Raw genomic sequence first — 25,332 nt, 5'->3', positions numbered from 1 at the left:
CCTACACCTGTGAAGAGATGACCCAACACCTGTGAAGAGATGACTCAACACCTGTGAAGAGATGACCCAACAACTGTGAAGAGATGACCAACACCTGTGAAGAGATGACCAACACCTGTGAAGAGATGACCCTACACCTGTAGAGAAGACCCAACACCTGTGAAAAGATGACTCAACACCTGTGGAGAGATGACCCAACACCTGTGTAGAGAAGACCCAACACCTGTGAAAAGATGACTCAACACCTGTGGAGAGATGACCCAACACCCGTGAAGAGATGACCCAACACCTGTGGAGAGATGACCCAACACCTGTGAAGAGATGACCCAACACCTGTGAAGAGATGACTCAACACCTGTGAAGAGATGACCCAACACCTGTGAAGAGATGACCATCACCTGTGAAGAGAAGACCAACACCTGTGAAGAGACGACTCAACACCTGTGAAGAGATGACCAACACCTGTGGAGAGATGACCCAACACCTGTGGAGAGATGACCCAACACCTGTGAAGAGATGACTCAACACCTTCAAAGAGATGACCAACACCTGTGAAGAGATGACCCAACACCTGTGAAGAGATGACCCAACACCTGTGAAGAGATGACCCAACACCTGTGAAGAGATGACCCAACACCTGTGAAGAGATGACTCAACACCTGTGAAGAGATGACCCAATACCTGTGAAGAGATGACTCAACACCTGTGAAGAGATGACTCATCACCTTGGAAGAGATGACCCAACACCTGTGGAGAGATGACCCAACACCTGTGAAGAGATGACCAACACCTGTGAAGAGATGACCAACACCTGTGAAGAGATGACTCAACACCTGTGAAGAGATGACCCAACACCTGTGAAGAGACGACTCAACACCTGTAGAGAAGACCCAAAACTTGTGAAGAGATGACCAACACCTGTGAAGAGATGACCCTACACCTGTGAAGAGATGACCCAACACCTGTGAAGAGATGACCAACACCTGTAAAGAGATGACCAACACCCGTGAAGAGATGACTAAACACCCGTGAAGAGATGACTCAACACCCGTGAAGAGATGCCCCAACACCTGTGAAGAGATGACCAACACCTGTAAAGAGATGCCCCAACACCTGTGAAGAGATGACCAACACCTGTGAAGAGATGACCCAACACCTGTGAAGAGATGACCCAACACCTGTGAAGAGATGACTCAACACCTGTGAAGAGATGACTCAACACCTGTGAAGAGATGTCTCAACACCTGTGAAGAGATGACCCACACCTGTGAAGAAATGACCAACACCTGTGAAGAGATGACCAACACCTGTGAAGAGATGACCCAACACCTGTGAAGAGATGACCAACACCTGTAAAGAGATGACCAACACCCGTGAAGAGATGACTCAACACCCGTGAAGAGATGACTCAACACCCGTGAAGAGATGCCCCAACACCTGTGAAGAGATGACCAACACCTCTAAAGAGATGACCCAACACCTGTGAAGAGATGACCCAACACCTGTGAAGAGATGACCCAACACCTGTGAAGAGATGACTCAACACCTGTGAAGAGATGACCCACACCTGTGAAGAAATGACCAACACCTGTGAAGAGATGACCAACACCTGTGAAGAGATGACCCAACACCTGTGAAGAGATGACCTAACACCTGTGAAGAGATGACTCAACACCTGTGAAGAGATGACCCACACCTGTGAAGAAATGACCAGCAGCTGTGAAGAGATGACCAACACCTGTGAAGAGATGACCCAACACCTGTGAAGAGATGACTCAACACCTGTGAAGAGATGACTCAACACCTGTGAAGAGATGACTCAACACCTGTGAAGAGATGACTCATCACCTTGGAAGAGATGACCCAACACCTGTGGAGAGATGACCCAACACCTGTGAAGAGATGACCATCACCTGTGAAGAGATGACCCAACACCTGTGAAGAGATGACTCAACACCTGTGAAGAGATGACCCAACACCTGTGAAGAGACGACTCAACACCTGTAGAGAAGACACAAAACCTGTGAAGAGATGACCAACACCTGTGAAGAGATGACCAACACCTGTGAAGAGATGACCCTACACCTGTGAAGAGATGACCCAACACCTGTGAAGAGATGACTCAACACCTGTGAAGAGATGACCCAACAACTGTGAAGAGATGACCAACACCTGTGAAGAGATGACCAACACCTGTGAAGAGATGACCCTACACCTGTAGAGAAGACCCAACACCTGTGAAAAGATGACTCAACACCTGTGGAGAGATGACCCAACACCTGTGTAGAGAAGACCCAACACCTGTGAAAAGATGACTCAACACCTGTGGAGAGATGACCCAACACCCGTGAAGAGATGACCCAACACCTGTGGAGAGATGACCCAACACCTGTGAAGAGATGACCCAACACCTGTGAAGAGATGACTCAACACCTGTGAAGAGATGACCCAACACCTGTGAAGAGATGACCATCACCTGTGAAGAGAAGACCAACACCTGTGAAGAGACGACTCAACACCTGTGAAGAGATGACCAACACCTGTGGAGAGATGACCCAACACCTGTGGAGAGATGACCCAACACCTGTGAAGAGATGACTCAACACCTTCAAAGAGATGACCAACACCTGTGAAGAGATGACCCAACACCTGTGAAGAGATGACCCAACACCTGTGAAGAGATGACCCAACACCTGTGAAGAGATGACTCAACACCTGTGAAGAGATGACCCAATACCTGTGAAGAGATGACTCAACACCTGTGAAGAGATGACTCATCACCTTGGAAGAGATGACCCAACACCTGTGGAGAGATGACCCAACACCTGTGAAGAGATGACCAACACCTGTGAAGAGATGACCAACACCTGTGAAGAGATGACTCAACACCTGTGAAGAGATGACCCAACACCTGTGAAGAGACGACTCAACACCTGTAGAGAAGACCCAAAACTTGTGAAGAGATGACCAACACCTGTGAAGAGATGACCCTACACCTGTGAAGAGATGACCCAACACCTGTGAAGAGATGACCAACACCTGTAAAGAGATGACCAACACCCGTGAAGAGATGACTAAACACCCGTGAAGAGATGACTCAACACCCGTGAAGAGATGCCCCAACACCTGTGAAGAGATGACCAACACCTGTAAAGAGATGCCCCAACACCTGTGAAGAGATGACCAACACCTGTGAAGAGATGACCCAACACCTGTGAAGAGATGACCAACACCTGTGAAGAGATGACCAACACCTGTAAAGAGATGACCAACACCTGTAAAGAGATGACCAACACCCGTGAAGAGACGACTCAACACCCGTGAAGAGACGACTCAACACCTGTGAAGAGATGACCCAACACCTGTGAAGAGATGACCCTCACCTGTGAAGAAATGACCAACACCTGTGAAGAGATGACCAACACCTGTGAAGAGATGACCCAACACCTGTGAAGAGATGACCCAACACCTGTGGAGAGATGACTCAACACCTGTGAAGAGATGACTCAACACCTGTGAAGAGATGACTCAACACCTGTGAAGAGATGACCCACACCTGTGAAGAAATGACCAACACCTGTGAAGAGATGACCAACACCTGTGAAGAGATGACCCAACACCTGTGAAGAGATGACCAACACCTGTAAAGAGATGACCAACACCCGTGAAGAGATGACTCAACACCCGTGAAGAGATGCCCCAACACCTGTGAAGAGATGACCAACACCTCTAAAGAGATGACCAACACCTGTAAAGAGATGACCAACACCTGTGAAGAGATGACTCAACACCTGTGAAGAGATGACTCAACACCTGTGAAGAGATGACCCACACCTGTGAAGAGATGACCCAACACCTGTGAAGAGATGACCCAACACCTGTGAAGAGATGACCCACACCTGTGAAGAAATGACCAACACCTGTGAAGAGATGACCAACACCTGTGAAGAGATGACCCAACACCTGTGAAGAGATGACCCAACACCTGTGAAGAGATGACCAACACCTGTGAAGAGATGACCCAACACCTGTGAAGAGATGACCCAACACCTGTGAAGAGATGACTCAACACCTGTGAAGAGATGACCCACACCTGTGAAGAAATGACCAACACCTGTGAAGAGATGACCAACACCTGTGAAGAGATGACCCAACACCTGTGAAGAGATGACCTAACACCTGTGAAGAGATGACTCAACACCTGTGAAGAGATGACTCAACACCTGTGAAGAGATGACCAACACCTGTGAAGAGATGACCCAACACCTGTGAAGAGATGACCCAACACCTGTGAAGAGATGACCAACACCTGTGAAGAGATGACCCAACACCTGTGAAGAGATGATCCAACACCTGTGAAGAGATGACTCAACACCTGTGAAGAGATGACCCACACCTGTGAAGAAATGACCAACACCTGTGAAGAGATGACCAACACCTGTGAAGAGATGACCCAACACCTGTGAAGAGATGACCTAACACCTGTGAAGAGATGACTCAACACCTGTGAAGAGATGACCCACACCTGTGAAGAAATGACCAGCACCTGTGAAGAGATGACCAACACCTGTGAAGAGATGACCCAACACCTGTGAAGAGATGACTCAACACCTGTGAAGAGATGACTCATCACCTTGGAAGAGATGACCCAACACCTGTGGAGAAATGACACAACACCTGTGAAGAGATGACCAACACCTGTGAAGAGATGACCCAACACCTGTGAAGAGATGACCAACACCTGTGGAGAGATGACCCAACACCTGTGAAGAGATGACTCAACACCTGTGAAGAGATGACCCAACACCTGTGAAGAGACGACTCAACACCTGTAGAGAAGACCCAAAACCTGTGAAGAGATGACCAACACCTGTGAAGAGATGACCAACACCTGTGAAGAGATGACCCAACACCTGTGAAGAGATGACCCAACACCTGTGAAGAGATGACCAACACCTGTGAAGAGATGACCCAACACCTGTGAAGAGATGACCCAACACCTGTGAAGAGATGACTCAACACCTGTGAAGAGATGACCCACACCTGTGAAGAAATGACCAACACCTGTGAAGAGATGACCAACACCTGTGAAGAGATGACCTAACACCTGTGAAGAGATGACTCAACACCCGTGAAGAGATGACTCAACACCTGTGAAAAGATGACCCAACACCTGTGAAGAGATGACCTAACACCTGTGAAGAGATGACTCAACACCTGTGAAGAGATGACCCACACCTGTGAAGAAATGACCAGCACCTGTGAAGAGATGACCAACACCTGTGAAGAGATGACTCAACACCTGTGAAGAGATGACCAACACCTGTGGAGAGATGACCCACCACCTGTGAAGAAATGACTCAACACCTGTGAAGAGATGACCAACACCTGTGAAGAGATGACCCAACACCTGTGAAGAGACGACTCAACACCTGTAGAGAAGACCCAAAACCTGTGAAGAGATGACCAACACCTGTGAAGAGATGACCAACACCTGTGAAGAGATGACCAACACCTGTGAAGAGATGACCCTACACCTGTGAAGAGATGACCCAACACCTGTGAAGAGATGACCAACACCTGTAAAGAGATGACCAACACCTGTAAAGAGATGACCAACACCCGTGAAGAGATGACCCAACACCTGTGAAGAGATGACCTAACACCTGTGAAGAGATGACTCAACACCTGTGAAGAGATGACCCACACCTGTGAAGAAATGACCAGCACCTGTGAAGAGATGACCAACACCTGTGAAGAGATGACTCAACACCTGTGAAGAGATGACTCATCACCTTGGAAGAGATGACCCAACACCTGTGGAGAGATGACACAACACCTGTGAAGAGATGACCAACACCTGTGAAGAGATGACCCAACACCTGTGAAGAGATGACCCAACACCTGTGAAGAGATGACCAACACCTGTGGAGAGATGACCCACCACCTGTGAAGAAATGACTCAACACCTGTGAAGAGATGACCAACACCTGTGAAGAGATGACCCAACACCTGTGAAGAGACGACTCAACACCTGTAGAGAAGACCCAAAACCTGTGAAGAGATGACCAACACCTGTGAAGAGATGACCAACACCTGTGAAGAGATGACCAACACCTGTGAAGAGATGACCCTACACCTGTGAAGAGATGACCCAACACCTGTGAAGAGATGACCAACACCTGTAAAGAGATGACCAACACCTGTAAAGAGATGACCAACACCCGTGAAGAGATGACTCAACACCCGTGAAGAGATGACTCAACACCCGTGAAGAGATGCCCCAACACCTGTGAAGAGATGACCAACACCTCTAAAGAGATGACCAACACCTGTAAAGAGATGACCAACACCCGTGAAGAGATGACCCAACACCTGTGAAGAGATGACTCAACACCCGTGAAGAGACGACTCAACACCTGTGAAGAGATGACTCAACACCTGTGAAGAGATGACCCACACCTGTGAAGAAATGACCAACACCTGTGAAGAGATGACCAACACCTGTGAAGAGATGACCCAACACCTGTGAAGAGATGACCAACACCTGTGAAGAGATGACCCAACACCTGTGAATAGATGCCCAACACCTGTGAAGAGATGACCAACACCTGTGAAGAGATGACCAACACCTTTAAAGAGATGACCCAACACCTGTGAAAAGATGACTCAACACCTGTGGAGAGATGACCCAACACCCGTGAAGAGATGACCCAACACCTGTGGAGAGATGACCCAACACCTGTGAAGAGATGACCCAACACCTGTGAAGAGATGACTCAACACCTGTGAAGAGATGACCCAACACCTGTGAAGAGATGACCATCACCTGTGAAGAGAAGACCAACACCTGTGAAGAGACGACTCAACACCTGTGAAGAGATGACCAACACCTGTGGAGAGATGACCCAACACCTGTGGAGAGATGACCCAACACCTGTGAAGAGATGACTCAACACCTTCAAAGAGATGACCAACACCTGTGAAGAGATGACCCAACACCTGTGAAGAGATGACCAACACCTGTGAAGAGATGACCCAACACCTGTGAAGAGATGACCCAACACCTGTGAAGAGATGACTCAACACCTGTGAAGAGATGACCCACACCTGTGAAGAAATGACCAACACCTGTGAAGAGATGACCAACACCTGTGAAGAGATGACCCAACACCTGTGAAGAGATGACCTAACACCTGTGAAGAGATGACTCAACACCTGTGAAGAGATGACCCACACCTGTGAAGAAATGACCAGCACCTGTGAAGAGATGACTCAACACCTGTGAAGAGATGACCCAACACCTGTGAAGAGATGACTCAACACCTGTGAAGAGTTGACTCATCACCTTGGAAGAGATGACCCAACACCTGTGGAGAAATGACACAACACCTGTGAAGAGATGACCAACACCTGTGAAGAGATGACCCAACACCTGTGAAGAGATGACCCAACACCTGTGAAGAGACGACTCAACACCTGTGAAGAGATGACCAACACCTGTGGAGAGATGACCCAACACCTGTGGAGAGATGACCCAACACCTGTGAAGAGATGACTCAACACCTTCAAAGAGATGACCAACACCTGTGAAGAGATGACCCAACACCTGTGAAGAGATGACCAACACCTGTGAAGAGATGACCAACACCTGTGAAGAGATGACCAACACCTGTGAAGAGATGACCAACACCCGTGAAGAGATGACTCAACACCCGTGAAGAGATGCCCCAACACCTGTGAAGAGATGACCAACACCTGTAAAGAGATGACCAACACCTGTGAAGAGATGACCAACACCTGTGAAGAGATGACCAACACCTGTGAAGAGATGACCAACACCTGTGAAGAGATGACCCACACCTGTGAAGAGATGACCAACACCTGTGAAGAGATGACCAACACCTGTGAAGAGATGACCCCACACCTGTGAAGAGATGACCCACACCTGTGAAGAGATGACCCACACCTGTAAAGAGATGACCCACACCTGTAAAGAGATGACCCACACCTGTGAAGAGATGACCAACACCTGTGAAGAGATGACCCAACACCTGTGGAGAGATGACCCAACACCTGTGAAGAGATGACTCAACACCTGTGAAGAGATGACCTTATTTTTAACATTATTTTATTGATCAGAAAGGCAGTTAAACAATGCACACACCTTAAATTTCATTAAAAAAAATGTATGATACATAATTTCTGAGATTTAAGTATTGTATAACATGTTTTTATTTTTAAAAAGTAGCTCCTGCTCTGTTTTATATGAAATCACATTTTCTTTTCGTGTGACAGCTCTAAAATTAGTATACGCATGAAGCGAATGTCCCATCATATTCCTCGTTTCTTCTCATTTGTTCATTTCAGTCACACCCTCCACAGCATCACTGACTTTGTGTTCTTAAAGCAGCTCTGCCTCTGGTGTCTCTGCTCTATAACACAAGACCAGCTTCACACCATGTTTGTTCTGGGTGTGCTCATCTGTATTGTGCTGAGAGCATTCAGCGTTCAGGCAAAAGTAGACGATGACTTTTACTGTAAAGAGTTCTTCTACAAAAACAAAGAACCAGGAGGAATGGATCAGAATGCCAAGAAAATCTGTCAGTATGGGTCAAAAGATATGTATTATTTCACTTCGCTGTACTCGATTCATCACAGGATTCCTCTCTACAGCGCCTACAGATTTAACCCTAGCTGCACGAGCGACAGTGGAAGGCCAAGCTTCTGGCATTTAGAGCCACAGGTAACTATACGTTTTCTGGTCTGACTTTCATTCTGTCATTCCAAATCATAATATATAAACAGTAAATATGTCCTCAGAGCAACAGCTGTTTATGTTAGTTCATACTGCATTGACAAATACAACTTTTGTAAATGTTACTGTATACTTAGTAAATGTTAAACAACATGCAGGTCATTATTATGTTGACTAATGAAACCAAAAATAATCAAACATTAAACATCAAACTAAACATTTAACATAATATTTCTTCTGTAGATTTCCAAACCTCAAGATCCGAACTACTATATGGTCCGTGAGACTCAAACAAATAAAATCACTTATAAAGGAAATCAAGCCACCAGCGATGACTACACTGACACCGGATATGATATGGGACACCTGTACCCCAACAGCTTCGAATGCAAAGCAGGCCGTATGGCAACGAATACACTGACCAATGTAGCACCAATGGACCCGTGTTTCAACCGCGTCTACTGGAAACAGTGGGAGGAAGCTTTGAGGAATCTTTTAATTAAAAATCTTGAAATTGACAAGAATTCGGCAACAGTCTTCATTGTGACAGGTACGGTACCTGTGGCGGATCATCGGATACCACAAAAAAAGGCGATATCTGAGGTTATCTCTGCAGAGCCGGAAAGGGTGACGGTGCCCTCTCACATCTGGACGGCTGTCTGTTATCAACACCAAAGTGATGACACAAAGTCTTTCTCCTTCGGCTATATCGGGAAGAACCGGCCGGAAGGCGGCATAAGCATGAAGAGTATCGAAAGCCTGAATAAACAGCTCAGCACACTCTACCGTCAGCTCTCAGGAAACCCTTCGACAGTTGAGATTTTTGACGGTAATTGCTTTAGTGACAATAATAAGTTAAGCAAGGTTCAGGAATCGTTTCAGAAATTAATTAATCAGCCAGGGAACGAAGGAATCGAAATGAGCCCAGACGCGAAGAACACGCTTAATGCGCTGAAAAGGGCCGCCAGCAGTGACATTGCATCAACTTCAACCGACATCAAGGTTAGTAAGGTGGCAGCGCAATTATCCTTTACCAGCATACAAACGTATTCAATCATGGCAGAGGATCTGAAGGTGTTTGCAGGGAGTGATTGTCTTATAACTGGCAAGGGGCCGGATGCGGTCGAATGCCTGTTGGTCCCAGAGAAGAAGACGGCATCTGATGGCTCGCAGTGCTCAAGCGTGACTGACTCTGGTGGCAGCTGTAAATGCCTCACTGCAGGTCACTTCAAGCCCTGCTGCTCCTCTTCCTGCCTCTACCAGGACAAACTCAAGGGCTACGGGTGTCTCTCGGGCCAGACACTGATATCATGCTCACCCCAGTACTCGCTGATCACGGTCAGAGGAGAGAAGTGCAAGGACGATCACCCCTGCGGCACATACGGCAAGGACTACTTCTGGTGTAACACCGTCTCGGGCAGCTGGGGCTACTGCAGCCCTCCGCTGTTCAGAAGCAAGGGTGTAAACGGGAAGAACTGCCGCGCCGACTATGCCTGTGCCAAATACGGGGAAAGCCAGCCGTGGTGCTACACGGATGATGGCAGTAAAAACAAGTGCTGTGTATCTGACGACTGCTTCTCCGCTGAGAATGGCCTGACCTGCAGGCCTGACCACCCCTGTGGCAAATATGGCAAAGACCACCTGTGGTGCTTCACGGATCACAAAAACAGCGTGGCTAAATGTTGCACTGGTTGTGGCAAGTAGATGCTACACATACCAAAGGTTTATGTTATTGTGCTTTGAGCTCTTACTAACCTACAAACGTTCTAACAAAATCTTACATATGTGCTTCTGATACTAACTGCAGCTTGAAATGTATTAATACCAGAGTATATGTATGCAAAAACAAAAATCTCAATAAAAATGAATCAATAATATGTTTGCAAATTCTGTTTTCATTAAAAACAAATCTCTGACATTGACGTTTGAGGATAAATGTGACCCTGGACCACAAAACCAGACATAAAGGTACATTTTTTTTGAAATTGAGATATATTTGAAATATTCGGCTGTGATACAACTATTTGAAAATCTGAGGGTGCAAAACATTTTAGAAAATCTCCTTTAAAGTTGTCCAAATGAAGTCCTTAGCAATGCATATTGCCACTAATAACAGCAGCTTGAAATGTATTAATCCCAGAGTATATGTATGCAAAAACAATAATCTCAATAAAAAAGGAATCTATAATACGTTTGCAAATTCTGTTTTCATTAAAAACAAATCTCTAACATTAAATCCACTTTTACATGGTGTTATAAATGTGACCCTGGACCACAAAACCAGACATAAAGGTCAAATTTTTTTTTAAATTGAGATATATTTGAAATATTTGGCTGGGATACAACTATACACTGCAAAAAATGCTCTTCTTACTTAGTAATACTTTGTAATGTTGTCTTGTTTCTAGTCTAAATATCTAAATCTTATAAATTTTTGATTTGAAATCTTGTTTCTTGTTTCTGTCCCAAACTGAAATAAGATTATTTTTCTCACCCCATTGGCAGATCATTTTGCTAGTTTTAATCAAAAACTCACTTTATTTTTATTTATTTTTCCCCAGAAAACAAGAAAAAAATATCTTATGTCATTATACGTATCTAAATGCATCTTGATTTAAGAATTTTTTAGATATTTGGACTGGAAACAAGACAAAAATTCAAAATAAGAAGAGCATTTTTTGCAGCATAAATGTGACCCTGGACCACAAAACCAGACATAAAGGTCAAGTTTTTGAAATTGAGATATATTTGAAAATATTTGGTTGGGATACAACTATTTGAAAATGGTGTTTGAGCATACACTGCAAAAAATGCTCTTCTTACTAGTAATTTTGTCTTGTTTCTAGTCTAAATATCTAAATCTTATAAATATCTAATCTTGTTTCTGATTGAAATCTTGTTTCTTGTTTCTGTCCCAAACAGAAATAAGATTATTTTTCTCACCCCATTGGCAGATAATTTTGCTAGTTTTAATAAAAAACTCACTTAATTTTCTTTTTTTTCCCCAGAAAACAAGAAAAAAATATCTTATGTCATTTTACGTATCTAAATGCATCTTGATTTTAGAATTTTTAGATATTTGGACTGGAAACCAGACAAAAATATTAAATAAGAAGAGCATTTTTTGCAGCATAAATGTGACCCTGGACCACAACACCAGACATGAAGGTCAAGTTTTCGAAATTGAGATATATTTGACATTTTCAAATAGTTTCTCAGCCGAATATTTAAAATATATCTCAATGTAAATTTTTTTGAGAAAATCTCCTTTAAAGTTGTCCAAATGAAATCCTTAGCAATGCATATTACCACTAATAATACATGTTTTATATATATTTACGGTAGGACATTTGCGAAACATCTTCATGGAACATGATCTTAATACCCTAATGATTTTTGGCATCAAAGAAAATTTATAATTTTGACCCATACAATGTATTGTTGGCTATTGCCACAGATATACCCGTGAGACGTGGTGTTGAGCTCCGGGGTCACAGATGTGTGTTGGCAGTGACCCTATAATGATAAAAATCCACTCACTCCTCTCTTTAAATCCCCATAAATCATAAACACTGTCTCCCCAGATAGCATGTAATCATGTTGAGTCACTGTTGATGCGTCAACGCCAATTGCGTTGAATTAACGTTACAAAGTAAGGTTGCTTCAGTTTTACTCTCCCACCCTCAGTTAAAGTTGAACAATCAATGGTAACCTATATAATATGCCTAATGCATCCATAACAACATATTAAACACATTATACCCCAATAAACCACAGCACTTATATAACCTATTAATTAATTAATTTTAATTGCACCCTTATGTAATAAATTAACATATATGTGAAGTGCACTGTTAAATATATTTTAAAAATACATAGAACATAAACATTATTCTTCATGTTACATCTGTAAATGTATGTACATATACAGTATGAGCAAATATATTCATGCCTTATCATTTATAGTTTTTAATCAATGTTTTTGCAATTTTATTTCTACATCACGTTTACCATTTCTAAAGTTAAAAATCAAATGATGTTTGTAAATCCATTTTTGTATGTGTGTGTTTATATTGTCGTCGCATTTCAGCATGAATTCCATACGGTTCATTTTATTAAAAATAATGTAAATGTAAATCATTACCATTTATAAGAAATGATTGTTGAACTTTTTTTTTTAAATCTAATTTACGAGAAACCGAGAAATATCGACACGTCCTCTCCAGCAGCTTGAATGTTCCCCGTTGAAATGGCAACTCTCAACGGCCACCAGGACTTATAATGTACAGTTTTAAAAAAGCTATTTATTATTTGTCGTAAAGTGTAAGAATCACCTCAGAAAAATAAATTATTCTGTCAGGCGCAGTTGAAGCCTATGACAAACGCTGACAAGATGAGATCTGTAGCCAGGCTATGTCTGTGTAATTTTTTCCAACATCATGTTCATAACATGTTACGAAATAAAACGTTTAATACCTCAGAAAAATGAACTTTCCTCTCTTGTCAACATTAGCGTGGTGTGAGCGCGTGCTCTTCAGTTGAGGAGGCGCGGGCTGTATATCACGTCACAGAAAGACGTGCACTCAAAGTAATCGGATCAGATCGTTTACATGGTGGAATTTTTCGTTTGATCGGTTCATGAAAAGGTTTATCCCACCTCTCTCAAACCGATTACAATTTCATTCGGTTTGGCCATTTTTAATCCGATTGAGGTGTTTATATGGAGTATTTTCATTCGGATTGGACTTTTAAACCGATTGCAGTGCTCCATGTAAACGCACCTAGTGTTTGCTGGCTTGAGAATGCAAACTTTGAAATAGGTGTAGAAATCGTTTTGAAACGATACCACTACTCGAGCAAGCCACAAAAAACGTGAATCTGTGAGAACGGTGACGGCGTGTTTAGTCTATAGGCAAGCACATTTGAGTAGGTATGTGTGCAGACGCGTAGTTTCTCTTGACAAAATGTCTGCCAAATGACTTGCATAACACAGCAGTTTTAGTCGTTTTGGACCAGCTGGAGTTTGTTTATTAGGCGAGAAGGGCAACCACCCAGTAGAGCATTAAGATAATCGAACCTTGAGGTCATGAATGCATGAACTAACTGTTCAGCCAGCACAGTTACTCACATTTTACTGTATTACTGACAAATGCCATGGTAATAAATAGGCTTAACTTAACCCCTTTGCGGTTCTTCATTTGGGAGCCACACTCAGGACCTTCGTGGTTAAAAGCGACCGGACCCCTGAAATCAATGCTCTTTTCCCACCAGTAAAATCAATGTAATATATTTTTGTTCAATAATATTTTTTCTTTTGTATTTTCAGAGAAATTTTTGGTAATAGTGAATATTTATGCAATAATTATGATATATTTTTTCCCATTGAAAATAATAAAAGATAAATTAATATATATATAATTTTCATTATTTTTCAATGAATGCTATATTCAGGTTAAAATAGAGACCGGGCCTTTAAAATCCAATTTTAGTGAGCAGTGTTGCCACAGTTACTTTGAAAAGTAACTTAGTTACTTTACAGATTACTTGATTTTAAAAGTAACTAAGTTAGATTACAAGTTACTTTTTTAGTTACATTCATCAGTTGCCGACAACAGCTCTGGAGCCTCAACATAAAAATGACAACCGTTTTTGCCAACACTTTATTGGAAGTGCATTTTTAACAGTAATGTCAACAATGTATCTCCTGAAATTTTATCTCCAAAAAAAATCTTTTGACTAATTTTATAAAATCTAAACATGTTAATGAAAAGGTACAAATTACTTTGTGTTCTTATTAAATACATTTATGAAAAACAATTTATATTTAGTTTTTTAATTTATATATGAATGTAAATAATTATATGGGCCTACACAAATAATATAAAATTACAAGATATATAGTTTATTGTAAACGTAATGTGCAGCTCTGTAAAGGGACAACAAATATATGATATATACGTGAGAACAATATATTGTTTAATAATCTTTAAGTGCACAAAACTATGCAAATATATGAAACGCTTCAAAACAGAGCGGCAACAAAGCGCTCATGCGCATCCCGGGTGCAGAATGATGCGCTTAAAGCAACATGGAGTCAGATTGCGCAGTGCAGCGCGAGTGCACATTGAAAAGTTCACGACATAGAGTGAAGATGAGCGTTGAGCCCACAAATTCTAGTCTACTATGTAGCCTATATCGGTCCAAACATTCACTGATTATTTGTTTCTTCACAGTTTTAAATTCCGGTTATTGTGCGTGTGATGCTAATTAATAGTCCTTGTGTTGTCACCTGGGTAGCGAGCACAACATCTTTCAGAAACCGCTAGATAAACTCCGGCAAGATACATTATTTTATCAACATATCAAGTATTATAACGGGAATATATTATCTTAGAGTTAGTTTACCGTGCTGCTGACTGGAACCGAACGCGACGCGCAGTTTGAATGCTGAACGGAGAATGATGGACAGCTACAGCGGACGAAAGACATTCAGCTATGGAATGGCTTTAGATGAGTTTGTTGGCTACTAGCAAATAATAATATGCTAATAATGATTGCTGAAGGATAATGTGACAATATATATTTCTGATGATTCTTTAATTATCACGACATGCCTAATCTGAGCAAGTGACTGCCTGTCTTGAGTTTTGTCGACAGATGGAGGCGGCACGAAATTTGACAGAGGCGGCCGCCTCATAATTCTCTATGCCGGAAAACCCCTGCTGAGACTCAACAAGAAAGCAAAAATATATATTTTTACTAAGGAAAATGACAAAAACAGTAACTCACAGTGACTTGGATAAATTACTTTAATCTGATTACTGGTTTGGAAATAGTAACGCGTTAGATTACTCGTTACTGGAAAAAGTAGTCAGATTAGAGTAACGCGTTACTAAGTAATGCGTTACTGACATCACTGGTAGTGAGCATGAATATCATGCAATACCATAGTGTACCACTAGATTGATGTATAGCTCTCTATAGAAAGGCTTGTGAATTCCCTAGTTGTTCCCTAGGTGTTTGCTTTTTTTTTCAGGTTGTGGATTTGAATATATATATATTTAGAGATTCTCAAAGACTACTTTTGTCAAGTTTTTTGTTTGTTTTTTTGGTTTAAATGTTCATTTGAAGTGCCATTTTTACTTTAGAATACAGTCAAACCTAATAGTCCAGTAGCCAGCCCATAGAGCCCCATTGTGAACCTGGAAATGTTGTGTACACCAAAGTTTTATTGCAGAAATGTGAAGTATGGGCCCTCAGCATACAGAAACAGCTGGATGCTAATTTGCATATGTTGAGCAATTTGCATAATTAGCATTATTAGCTTAATCGTCCATTTTGACCACATATTTTGCACTGTATGGCCAATTTTTACAATATGTGAGTGGTTTTATATGTTTTAGAGGATGCTGATATCATTTCTGGCACCTTTCAAAGAGTTTTCAAAATTTCAACGATTTCAAAGAGTTAATTTTATTACATATTTTGATTTATTTAGGCAAATTTTGATTACTTTCAGACATAATTTTAGGTTATTTTTTATGGTAAACAAAATAATCTTACATTTCAGAATCATGAGTGCTCTTGTGAATGTTGATGCATTGTTTTCAGGGTGTAGTGATGCTGAATCCCCTCCTGACACTTTTGAGGGTTCAAAATTGCTTTTTGGATAAACAATGAATCGTTGTTAGGCTGAATGTTATGTTATACTGTGTGTTATACTGAATGTTATACTGTATTGTTCAATACAGTATCTCTGATAAACTTTAGATATTTTCCTACAGCCACTTTCTATATTGTGAAGCTCGGCAATCTTTTGCTGCACATTAGAACTATATTCTGTAGATTTACTATTGTGATGATGATTAAGGGATTTTGGCCTTTGTGTTTCATCATATTTATACTTCTGTGAAACAGGAAGTCATGGCTGGATAATTTCATGTTCCTAGTCACCAAAAAATTATATATAAATGGAAATATACTGTATTTCAGAGGTATTTTACTAAATCTAGGGGTGCCAATAATTGTGGCAATAACTTTTACTTCAATGAAAGGTTAGATTTTTGTGAATTTTTTGAATGAAAGATCAAAAGGATAAACAACAGAGATTTATTTTTACATCCATCTTTAACCATATTTACCAGGGGTGCCAATAATTCTGAGTACAACTTATATGGATGTCTGTAGAGAGGGGCTAGGAGTGGCTCTATCAGAATATTTGTTCTTGAAATGGGCGGACAAGCGTAACTGGTGTGCAATATCGTCAGATGTAGCGTGAGGATTTTGAACTACGAGAGGCACTACACTTTTTCCCGTATGTTGAATACGGAAGACAGTCCGCCCGAAGTTAGAAATTTTACTTTATAAAGCTTTAAATATGGATATTTTCCTTACACAAACGCATCGCTTCGATATCAGAAAGACCTTTATTAATCCCCGGGAGCCGTGTGGAGCAGTTATGATGGATATAGATGCACTTTGATGGACTTCAAAAACTGTGAAGAGAACTTTCAGTTTTGGGTATCCCTTTTTCTAGTATTATCAGAATGTTTTTTATTTATTTTTTTATTTTTCTTAACAAAAAAAATCTGTAATTTGGCCTTTACATGTGAAAAAAAGTGGACAATTCATGGGGACAATTCATTTAAATTCTTCTAACACATTTTAAATGATGGATACAAATTCTAGTTTAGGGATCGGTACTATTCTCTGTTCCATCCACATTTGCATTTTGTCTATGTACGATTGGAAATGTATTTTTGTGCCCCTGAAATACTTTTAAAAATACATTTTGATGATTATGAAGGCTGGAACAAATTATATTTAAAAATATTATACATTTAAAATATATTTATGTTTTTCCGTAGGACCTTCTGGCCTACAGAGAATGGTGCCTGATTTGCCACCTTCTGTCTCCTGTCCTGTTTTTGTTGTTGTTGTTTTTTACATTTTTCGGGTAACACTTTACTTGAAGGGGTGTGCATAAGACTGACATGACACCTTCATAATCATGACATGTGTTTGAAGGAGTTTGTATGCATGTTCATGACAACTGTCATTAAGTGTCATTCACTCAATTATGTCATTTTAAATGCAAAGATGACATTATTTGAGATGTCTTTGTCATGACAACTTGACATTACCAAGAAAACATAACCTGTCATAATCATGACATAGCAGATTAATCATCAAACTAAAGAAACTACTTGGCTTTATGGGTTAACATTACATTTAACTGTCATGTGGTTGGTTTGGACATGACATTATAATGTCATGAATTTTTTATGACCACTTTTTCAGTGGTACAAGTTGAATTTGTCACTAACATGTCATTAAGTGTTAATACTCTGTCAAATTATTTTATAACAGTGTCATTAATATTTTTCTGCAGTGGTACAAGTTGAACTTGTCATTAAATGTTAAGTGGTAATACTATATATTATGTATGATGAAGTAATATGTATACTAATAATTTTAAATATCTCAACAAAATGCAACAGACATATCAAAAGATTTTACTTAACTTTATGTATGTGCACTATACATAAAAAACTGAAAACTAACAGAACTTGTTCTTCCTCACAGAGGGTTCCTCAAAACTAACAAAAATAATGACCTGTGCTTCCTCAAACAGAGGATTACAACATAATCTCAACACACATATTGTTTTAGAGGCAAAACAAGAGGATAACTTGTTCATGAAAAAAATGTTATAGCGTTCTGCCAACTCGGAGATCTTCTCATTTACTTCATCTGTGGGGAGCAGCTCCTTAAATGTGTCTGGATATGTGACTGCTAGCTCAGCAACTATAGCTGTTCTTGCAATCGTGTTGCGGTCAACATTAATCTTGGTGAAGGCCTTTTTCATGGATCCAAACTTGGTGAATCTCTTGAGGGCATTCTTGCAGTGGCGGATGATTCCATCCGTTGTGGTCACTGAACAAAAAAAACCCTGAATAAATAAACTAAGGCTTTCAAAACGATTAATTGCGATTATTCACATTTGTTGTTTGAAGTTAATCATGATTAAGTATTTGAATAGGTTGACAGTCCTAATTAATACAAATATTAAAGAGAAACTTTTTTTTTAGATTTGACTTTTTTTTGAAGTCATATAGTGTCATCCTTGCAGCATTAGAAGCAGGTTTAATCTCAGCTAATGCTCTTTAAGATGCCAGACATCCCACATCCGGGACACGCTATCGAAATGCAGGAGACTCCTGGAGGTAGGCTATTTCTGAGATGCTTCTGTAAAATGGTGAGTAACTCGTGCCTTCTGTGAGGTGTTTGAGGTGCGAGTTTTGGGAATTCCTGTCAATTGTCTGTCATTGTTACAGATGTGCAATAGCAAATGCGATTAATAATGTCTTTTCAGGCAACAGCAGATATGAAAGAATGATACTTACTGTGCATTCTACTTTCAGTTTACATAATAATGCCTTTCATTTTTGACATCACAGACTTTGAGTTCCCATTCAGTCGGTCACGTTCGACGTACGTCGGACGTACCGACGAATTGGGATCACTTCTGGGAGCCCCTATCAGCTTCGAGCTATCTAGAACCGGCCAATGAACAATTGGCGTGCGAGATTTGCATCTCGCGCTCCGCCCCGCGTCGCGGGTATAAACAGGAAGCGAGAGCGAATGCACGCTGTCATTCACTTCGGAGCCACACAGGCGTATGAAGGACTCACTCTCTTCAATCAAGACGAGTATTTTTCGCTGCTATCAGCAAGACTGTCTACAGACACCGGAAAGCCAGAGGAGGACGCGTGTTGGAGAAACGGCACCTTTCAGTGGGATCGCGCTGAACTCATCGAGCTGCCTCTGAGTGCAGAAAAACTGCTGTTATCACAGCAACCTGTTGGTCTGGGTAGAGCGTTTTCCTGCTGAGTACAGGCACGGGCTGCACTAACAATCCCGTGCGCTGTCGCGTTTCCCCCTGAGTGCTTCAGCACAGAGCGTTTTCCTCACAAAAGAGCTTCACGGGTGACGTGCCGTCTTTTTCAAGATGTCTTACCACTCGTGCGTTTCTGGATGCGGTTGTTTCCTGTCCTGACGGCCACGATCCATCTCGCATAAATATGTTGAGACTGTGTCGTGGGTGATCCATGTTCTCTCAGGGGAACGGGATCACGTCGACGCGCTGGTCATCTCACCTTCCGCGTGAGGGTTTGAGTGTTCAGCGCGCCGTGTGCCGTCTGGCTGCCGGGTGACAGCGCGGGTTGCCACGGCAACTCTGCGCGCGTCACTCGGCGCCTCCGATGCGCGGTCGAGACTATGATGCCTCAAACGGGGTTGAGTCCCTTCGCTTATACCCCGATCTAGTCTCTTTTCTGGTGCACCAGAGGGGGGACTATTTTGGCTGATAAGCCTGGGTGGCCTGAGGATTACAGTGAGGCTTCCCCGCCGCGTACATCTCTGTGGGCCCCTCACTCCTCTATCGCATCGCAAGCATGTTGAGACTGTGTTCGTGGGTGGTCTATGCTCTCTCACGAGAGCATAGCCACGTCGGCGCGCTGTTCGTCTTGCCTTTTTCATAAGGGCTTGAGTGTTCAGCGCGCCGTGTGCCGTCTCACGGCCACGCCCACTGTCTCACGTGTCTGCTGGTAGCTTACAGATGGGATTGCTGGTCCTTGAAAGGGGACCTAGCATTTCATTTGGGGCTCTAGCAGAGGACAGATGTCAATCGCTGCATCGGAGAGAGGGCTGTTATGTGTTGAAAATGAAGATGATGCTGAGATTCCCACCGTAATAGTGGGCGCTTGTGCTGAATCAGATTCATACTTGACAGCCATGCTTTCCCGGATGGCTGAGGCATAGTGCAATGCGTAAATCGCCTTGCCTGCCCCTTGCCTTTTTTCGGATGTGCATTGGAAGGCTTTGGCATTGTGGAACTATTGGTGCCAAAATATGGAACACCAATAGGGCCATAATCTGTATAAAGTTTTCCTCTCTCTCACTACCCTCATCGGTGGGGTGGCAGTGCCACTGGCAGGCCACCTCCGCCCTGCTTAGTGCACGAGGGTAGTTCTGAGCTGAGGTTGAGCTGCGCACAGCGCTGGCCCTTGGCTAGACGATGTCCACCCTGGTCCAGAAGCACAATTGACCCGGATTTGGTCTGGAACTGTTCTTCCCCGGAGGAGGGCCGGGTGGAAAACCATTAGTAATTCTGTTCCGCCACTGATGTTAAAAACAGCCAGTGGTACCCAAAAAAAAAAAAAAAAAAAGAGCAGTTCCAATACCTCTGGGTCTCGGGAGTTCAGGAATGGCAGCGTGTGACGCTACAGAGCCTCGCCGCTTTCATTCCCCTCCCCACAAGAGGGCGAGAATGGCAGTGTGTGACGCTACAAAGCCTCGCCACTCTCATTCCCCTCTTCTCAGCGGTGCGTGGACAACAGTGCGCGACGCTATGCCTCGCCACTCTTGTTCCCCGCTGAGGAAGGAGGTGAGGCAGACCGTGTGCAACGCCACAAAGCCTTGCCACGCTCAGCCCCTCCTTCATTTGGGAGCGCGCTTGGCGGTGGTCGACGCTCCCATGCCTCGCCACCCTCAGACGCCTCTCCCTTCGCCAGCAGGGGGCGCCGGCTGTGGGAACGCACTCAAGCGGCCTCCCCACACTCGCACGCCCCCTCCGCGGACGCAGGTAAGTGTTGCACAGCACACTCAGATCCCACTTCGGGCCGCTCCATGCCGTCCGAGTCGGATCCCTGCATTCCGCGTCGCTGCCCCGCTGCGGGTACGTCTGTGGTTAATCCCCTTGCTCGGTGTCTGGAAGCCTGGCTAGAGCTTCCCAGCCCGTCTCGGGGCCGTACCATCAGACTCGGCTATGCGATTCAGTTCGCCAGGCGTCCCCCTAAGTTTGGGGGCGTTCACTTCCCAGTAGCGAAGGAGAACGCCCCCGTGCTCCGGGCGGAGATCGCAGTCCTACTGGCGAAGGACGCGATGGAGCCGGTCCCTCCAGCCGATATGAGGTCCGGGTTCTACAGCCCGTACTTCATTGTACCCAAGAAAGGCGGCGGGTTATGGCCGGTCTTGGACCTGCGGTTCTTGAACCGGTCCCTTCACAGGCTGCCGTTCAGAATGCTAACGCAGAAGCACATCTTCAGGTGCGTCCGTCCCCAAGATTGGTTTGCAGCGATCGACCTGAAGGACGCGTACTTTCATTCTCGTTTCCCCTCGACCGGCCCTTTCTGCGCTTCGCGTTCGAGGGACGGGCATGTCAGTACTGCGTCTTGCCCTTCGGCCTGTCCCTGTCGCCCCGCGTCTTTACGAAGGTTGCGGAGGCGGCCATTGCTCCCATGAGAGAGCATGGCGTTCGCATCCTCAACTACCTCGACGACTGGCTGATTCTTGCCCAGTCGTGAGAGCAGTTGTGCGAACACAGGGACAAGGTGCTCAGTCACCTCAGCCAGTTGGGACTTCGGGTCAACTGGGAGAAGAGCAAACTCTGTCCCACACAGAGGATCTCTTTTCTCGGTATGGAGATAGACTCGGTCGCCATGACAGCGCACCTCACCGAAGGAGCGCGTCCAGTCAGTGTTGAACTGCTTGAATTCGTTCAAAGGCAGGACAGCGGTACCACTGAAACATTTTCAGAGGCTCCTGGGGCATATGGCATCCGCAGCCGCAGTAACGCCGCTCGGGTTGCTTCATATGAGACCGCTTCAACGCTGGCTACACGATCGAGTCCCGAGGTGGGCGTGGCACAGCGGTTCCCTCCGTGTCCAAGTGACTCCGAGATGCCGCCAAACCTTCGGCCCGTGGTCGGACCCTTTGTTTCTCCGGGCGGGAGTTCCCCTAGAGCAAGTGTCCAGGCACTCCGTTGTCTCCACGGATGCCTCATCCACGGGTTGGGGTGCCACGTACAACGGGCTTGCAGCTTCAGGTCTGTGGACGGGGCCTCAGCTGCAATGGCATATCAATTGCCTCGAGTTGTTAGCAGTTCGTCTTGCACTCAGCCGCTTCAAAGTGCCGCTCAGTGGCAAGCACGTTCTGGTCCGGACGGACAACACTGCGGCCGTAGCGTACATCAACAAACAGGGTGGTCTACGCTCCCGTCGCATGTCGCAACTCGCCCGCCATCTCCTCTTATGGAGTCAGAAGCATCTGAGGTCGCTTCGTGCTGTTCACATTCCGGGCCTGCTCAATTGTGCGGCCGACGAGCTGTCACGTCAGCAGGAACTTCCGGGAGAATGGCGACTCCATCCCCAGGCGGTCCAGCTAATCTGGAGTCGTTTCGGGGCCGCACAGGTAGACCTGTTTGCCTCCCCAGAGACGACCCACTGTCAGTGGTTTTATTCCTTGACCGAGGGGACCCTCGGGTCGGATGCCCTGGCCCACAGCTGGCCCCGGGAAGAACGCAAGTATGCGTTTCCCCCAGTGAGCCTTCTTGCGCAGACACTGTGCAAAGTCAGGGAGGACGAGGAGCAGGTCCTGTTGGTTGCTCCGTATTGGCCCAACCGGACCTGGTTCCCGGAACTAGTGCTCCTTGCGACAGCACCTCCCTGGCCCATTCCTCTGAGACAGGACCTCCTGACTCAGAGACGGGGCACCCTATGGCACCCGCGTCCAGACCTCTGGAAACTCCATGTCTGGTCCCTGGACGGGACGCGGAGGTTCTAGGTGACCTACCACAAGCGGTAGTTGACACCATCACTTCCGCTAGAGCCCCCTCTACAAGGCGCCTCTATGCGTTGAAGTGGAACCTGTTCGTCGATTGGTGCTCTTCCCGCCGAGAAGACCCCCGAAGATGTTCGATCGCTTCTGTGCTTACCTTTCTACAGGATGGGTTGGAGCGAAGGCTGTCTCCCTCCACCCTCAAGGTCTATGTCGCCGCTATCGCCGCTAATCATAAGTTCGTAGATGGAAAATCTCTAGGTAAGCACGATCTGATCGTCAGGTTCCTTAGGGGAGCGAGGAGATTAAATCCTCCTCGTCCTCCCTCTATACCCTCTTGGGACTTAGCTCTGGTGCTTACTGCACTACAGAGAGAACCCTTTGAGCCTCTGCAGTCAGCCGAGTTGAAAATCCTGTCGTTAAAGACTATACTCCTGATTGCGTTGGCCTCCATCAAGAGGGTAGGGGACCTGCAGGCATTTTCGGTCGACGAATCGTGCCTGGTATTCGGGCCGGTAACTCTCATGTGATCATGAGACCCCGGCCTGGATACGTGCCCAAGGTTCCCACTACTCCCTTCCGGGACCAAGTGGTGAGCCTGCAAGCGCTGCCTTCGGAGGAGGCAGACCCAGCCCTAGCTTTTCTTTGTCCCGTCCGTGCTCTCCGGACTTACGTGGACAGAACGCAAAGCTTCAGGACCTCAGAGCAGCTCTTCGTCTGTTACGGAGGACAGCAGAAGGGAAAGGCTGTCTCCAAGCAGAGGATGGCCCACTGGATAGTGGACGCCATCGTCTTGGCTTATCAGTCCCAAGACGTGCCCTGCCCGCTCGGGTTAAGAGCCCACTCCACTAGGGGTGTTGCCTCTTCCTGGGCGCTGGCTCGTGGCGCCTCGCTGACAGATATTTGTAGAGCTGCGGGCTGGGCGACACCTAACACGTTCGCTAGATTCTATAGCCTCCGTGTAGAGCCGGTCTCTTCCTGTGTGCTCACTTCCCATAGTCAGTAACACCGAAGTACCCGTTCTAGTGTCGGCTTGCTGCGCCATTCCCTCCCCTATGGTAGACGGATGCGTGCGCTTATTCTGCTCCAGTCGAGTTCCCCGGAACGGCGAACCCTGTTGAGTCCTCCGCAACCCGCGGCAGTCGGACGTGGCGGAGCGTTCGACGCCAGGTCTAACACTCGTATGCATTGGTGGAACTTGTGTTAGGCTGGGTTCCGTATGTAGTGACCCCCACGGCGGTCCCATATGTGTATTCTTCCACGGTACCGCTCCCTACGGCGAGCCCGTGTCTTTCCCTCGGCAGAGTTCCTCTGCCGTCCCAGGTACGTGTTGTTCCCCCTCCACAAATTGGCCGGGGCCACCCCTGGGACTTCCGTATGTTGTGCTGCCCACGGCCAGCCCATACGTGTATTCTCCACATGTTAACTCCCTCTGGGCATGATGTGGCTTCCGCAGCTGCCTTCACAGGCACGCTCCCAGCGTTATCCAATACAGTCAGCTGAGTGGGTCTTGCGGAACAGCAGCTTTGACTCTCCCTGCGTGAACCTACCCGCCCGCATCAGATCGGGGTCTGTGGGGCTCATCGCTGGGCGCTGGAAGTGGTAGTAACTATGGCGTTTTCCATAGGGGATCCCAATTCGTCGGTACGTCCGACGTACGTCGAACGTGACCGACTGAATGGGAACGTCTCGGTTACGTATGGTAACCCTCGTTCCCTGAAGGAGGGAACGGAGACGTACGTCCCGTCGCCACAGTTGCTGTACCATCACTGCAGGTCGAGCCACTACGTGTGGCTCCTCAGTGAAAAACAGCGTGCATTCGCTCTCGCTTCCTGTTTATACCCGCGACGCGGGGCGGAGCGCGAGATGCAAATCTCGCACGCCAATTGTTCATTGGCCGGTTCTAGATAGCTCGAAGCTGATAGGGGCTCCCAGAAGTGATCCCAATTCGTCGG

The 25,332-nt window shown here is 45.0% G+C and overlaps 2 protein-coding genes across 2 annotated transcripts in view; both read left to right on the top strand.

The window, feature by feature from the left end:
* Nucleotides 1-25,332, top strand: part of LOC307126928 (uncharacterized protein) — a 597,805-nt gene that overhangs the window by 543,544 nt on the left and 28,929 nt on the right. The gene's annotated exons all lie outside the window — the stretch shown is intronic.
* Nucleotides 8,437-10,944, top strand: LOC307126854 (uncharacterized protein). Its single transcript, XM_079817650.1, has 2 exons — nucleotides 8,437-8,746; nucleotides 9,002-10,944. The coding sequence occupies exons 1-2, from the start codon at nucleotides 8,462-8,464 to the stop codon at nucleotides 10,460-10,462; spliced, it is 1,746 nt and encodes a 581-aa protein (XP_079673776.1). The 5' UTR covers nucleotides 8,437-8,461; the 3' UTR covers nucleotides 10,463-10,944.

This window comes from Gobio gobio (genome assembly GCF_949357685.1).
Source record: "Gobio gobio genome assembly, chromosome: 5".
In the NCBI taxonomy this organism is placed as follows: domain Eukaryota; kingdom Metazoa; phylum Chordata; class Actinopteri; order Cypriniformes; family Gobionidae; genus Gobio; species Gobio gobio.
This window is presented reverse-complemented; position numbering and strand designations above follow the sequence as displayed.

What these genes read in the sequence shown, in the direction of transcription:
- LOC307126854 (XM_079817650.1), top strand. Translation starts at nt 8,462, where the DNA reads ATGTTTGTTCTGGGTGTGCTCATCTGTATTGTGCTGAGAGCATTCAGC. An exon ending in TCTGGCATTTAGAGCCACAG is followed by an intron (nt 8,747 to 9,001) that starts GTAACTATACGT and finishes TTTCTTCTGTAG; the next exon opens with ATTTCCAAACCTCAAGATCC.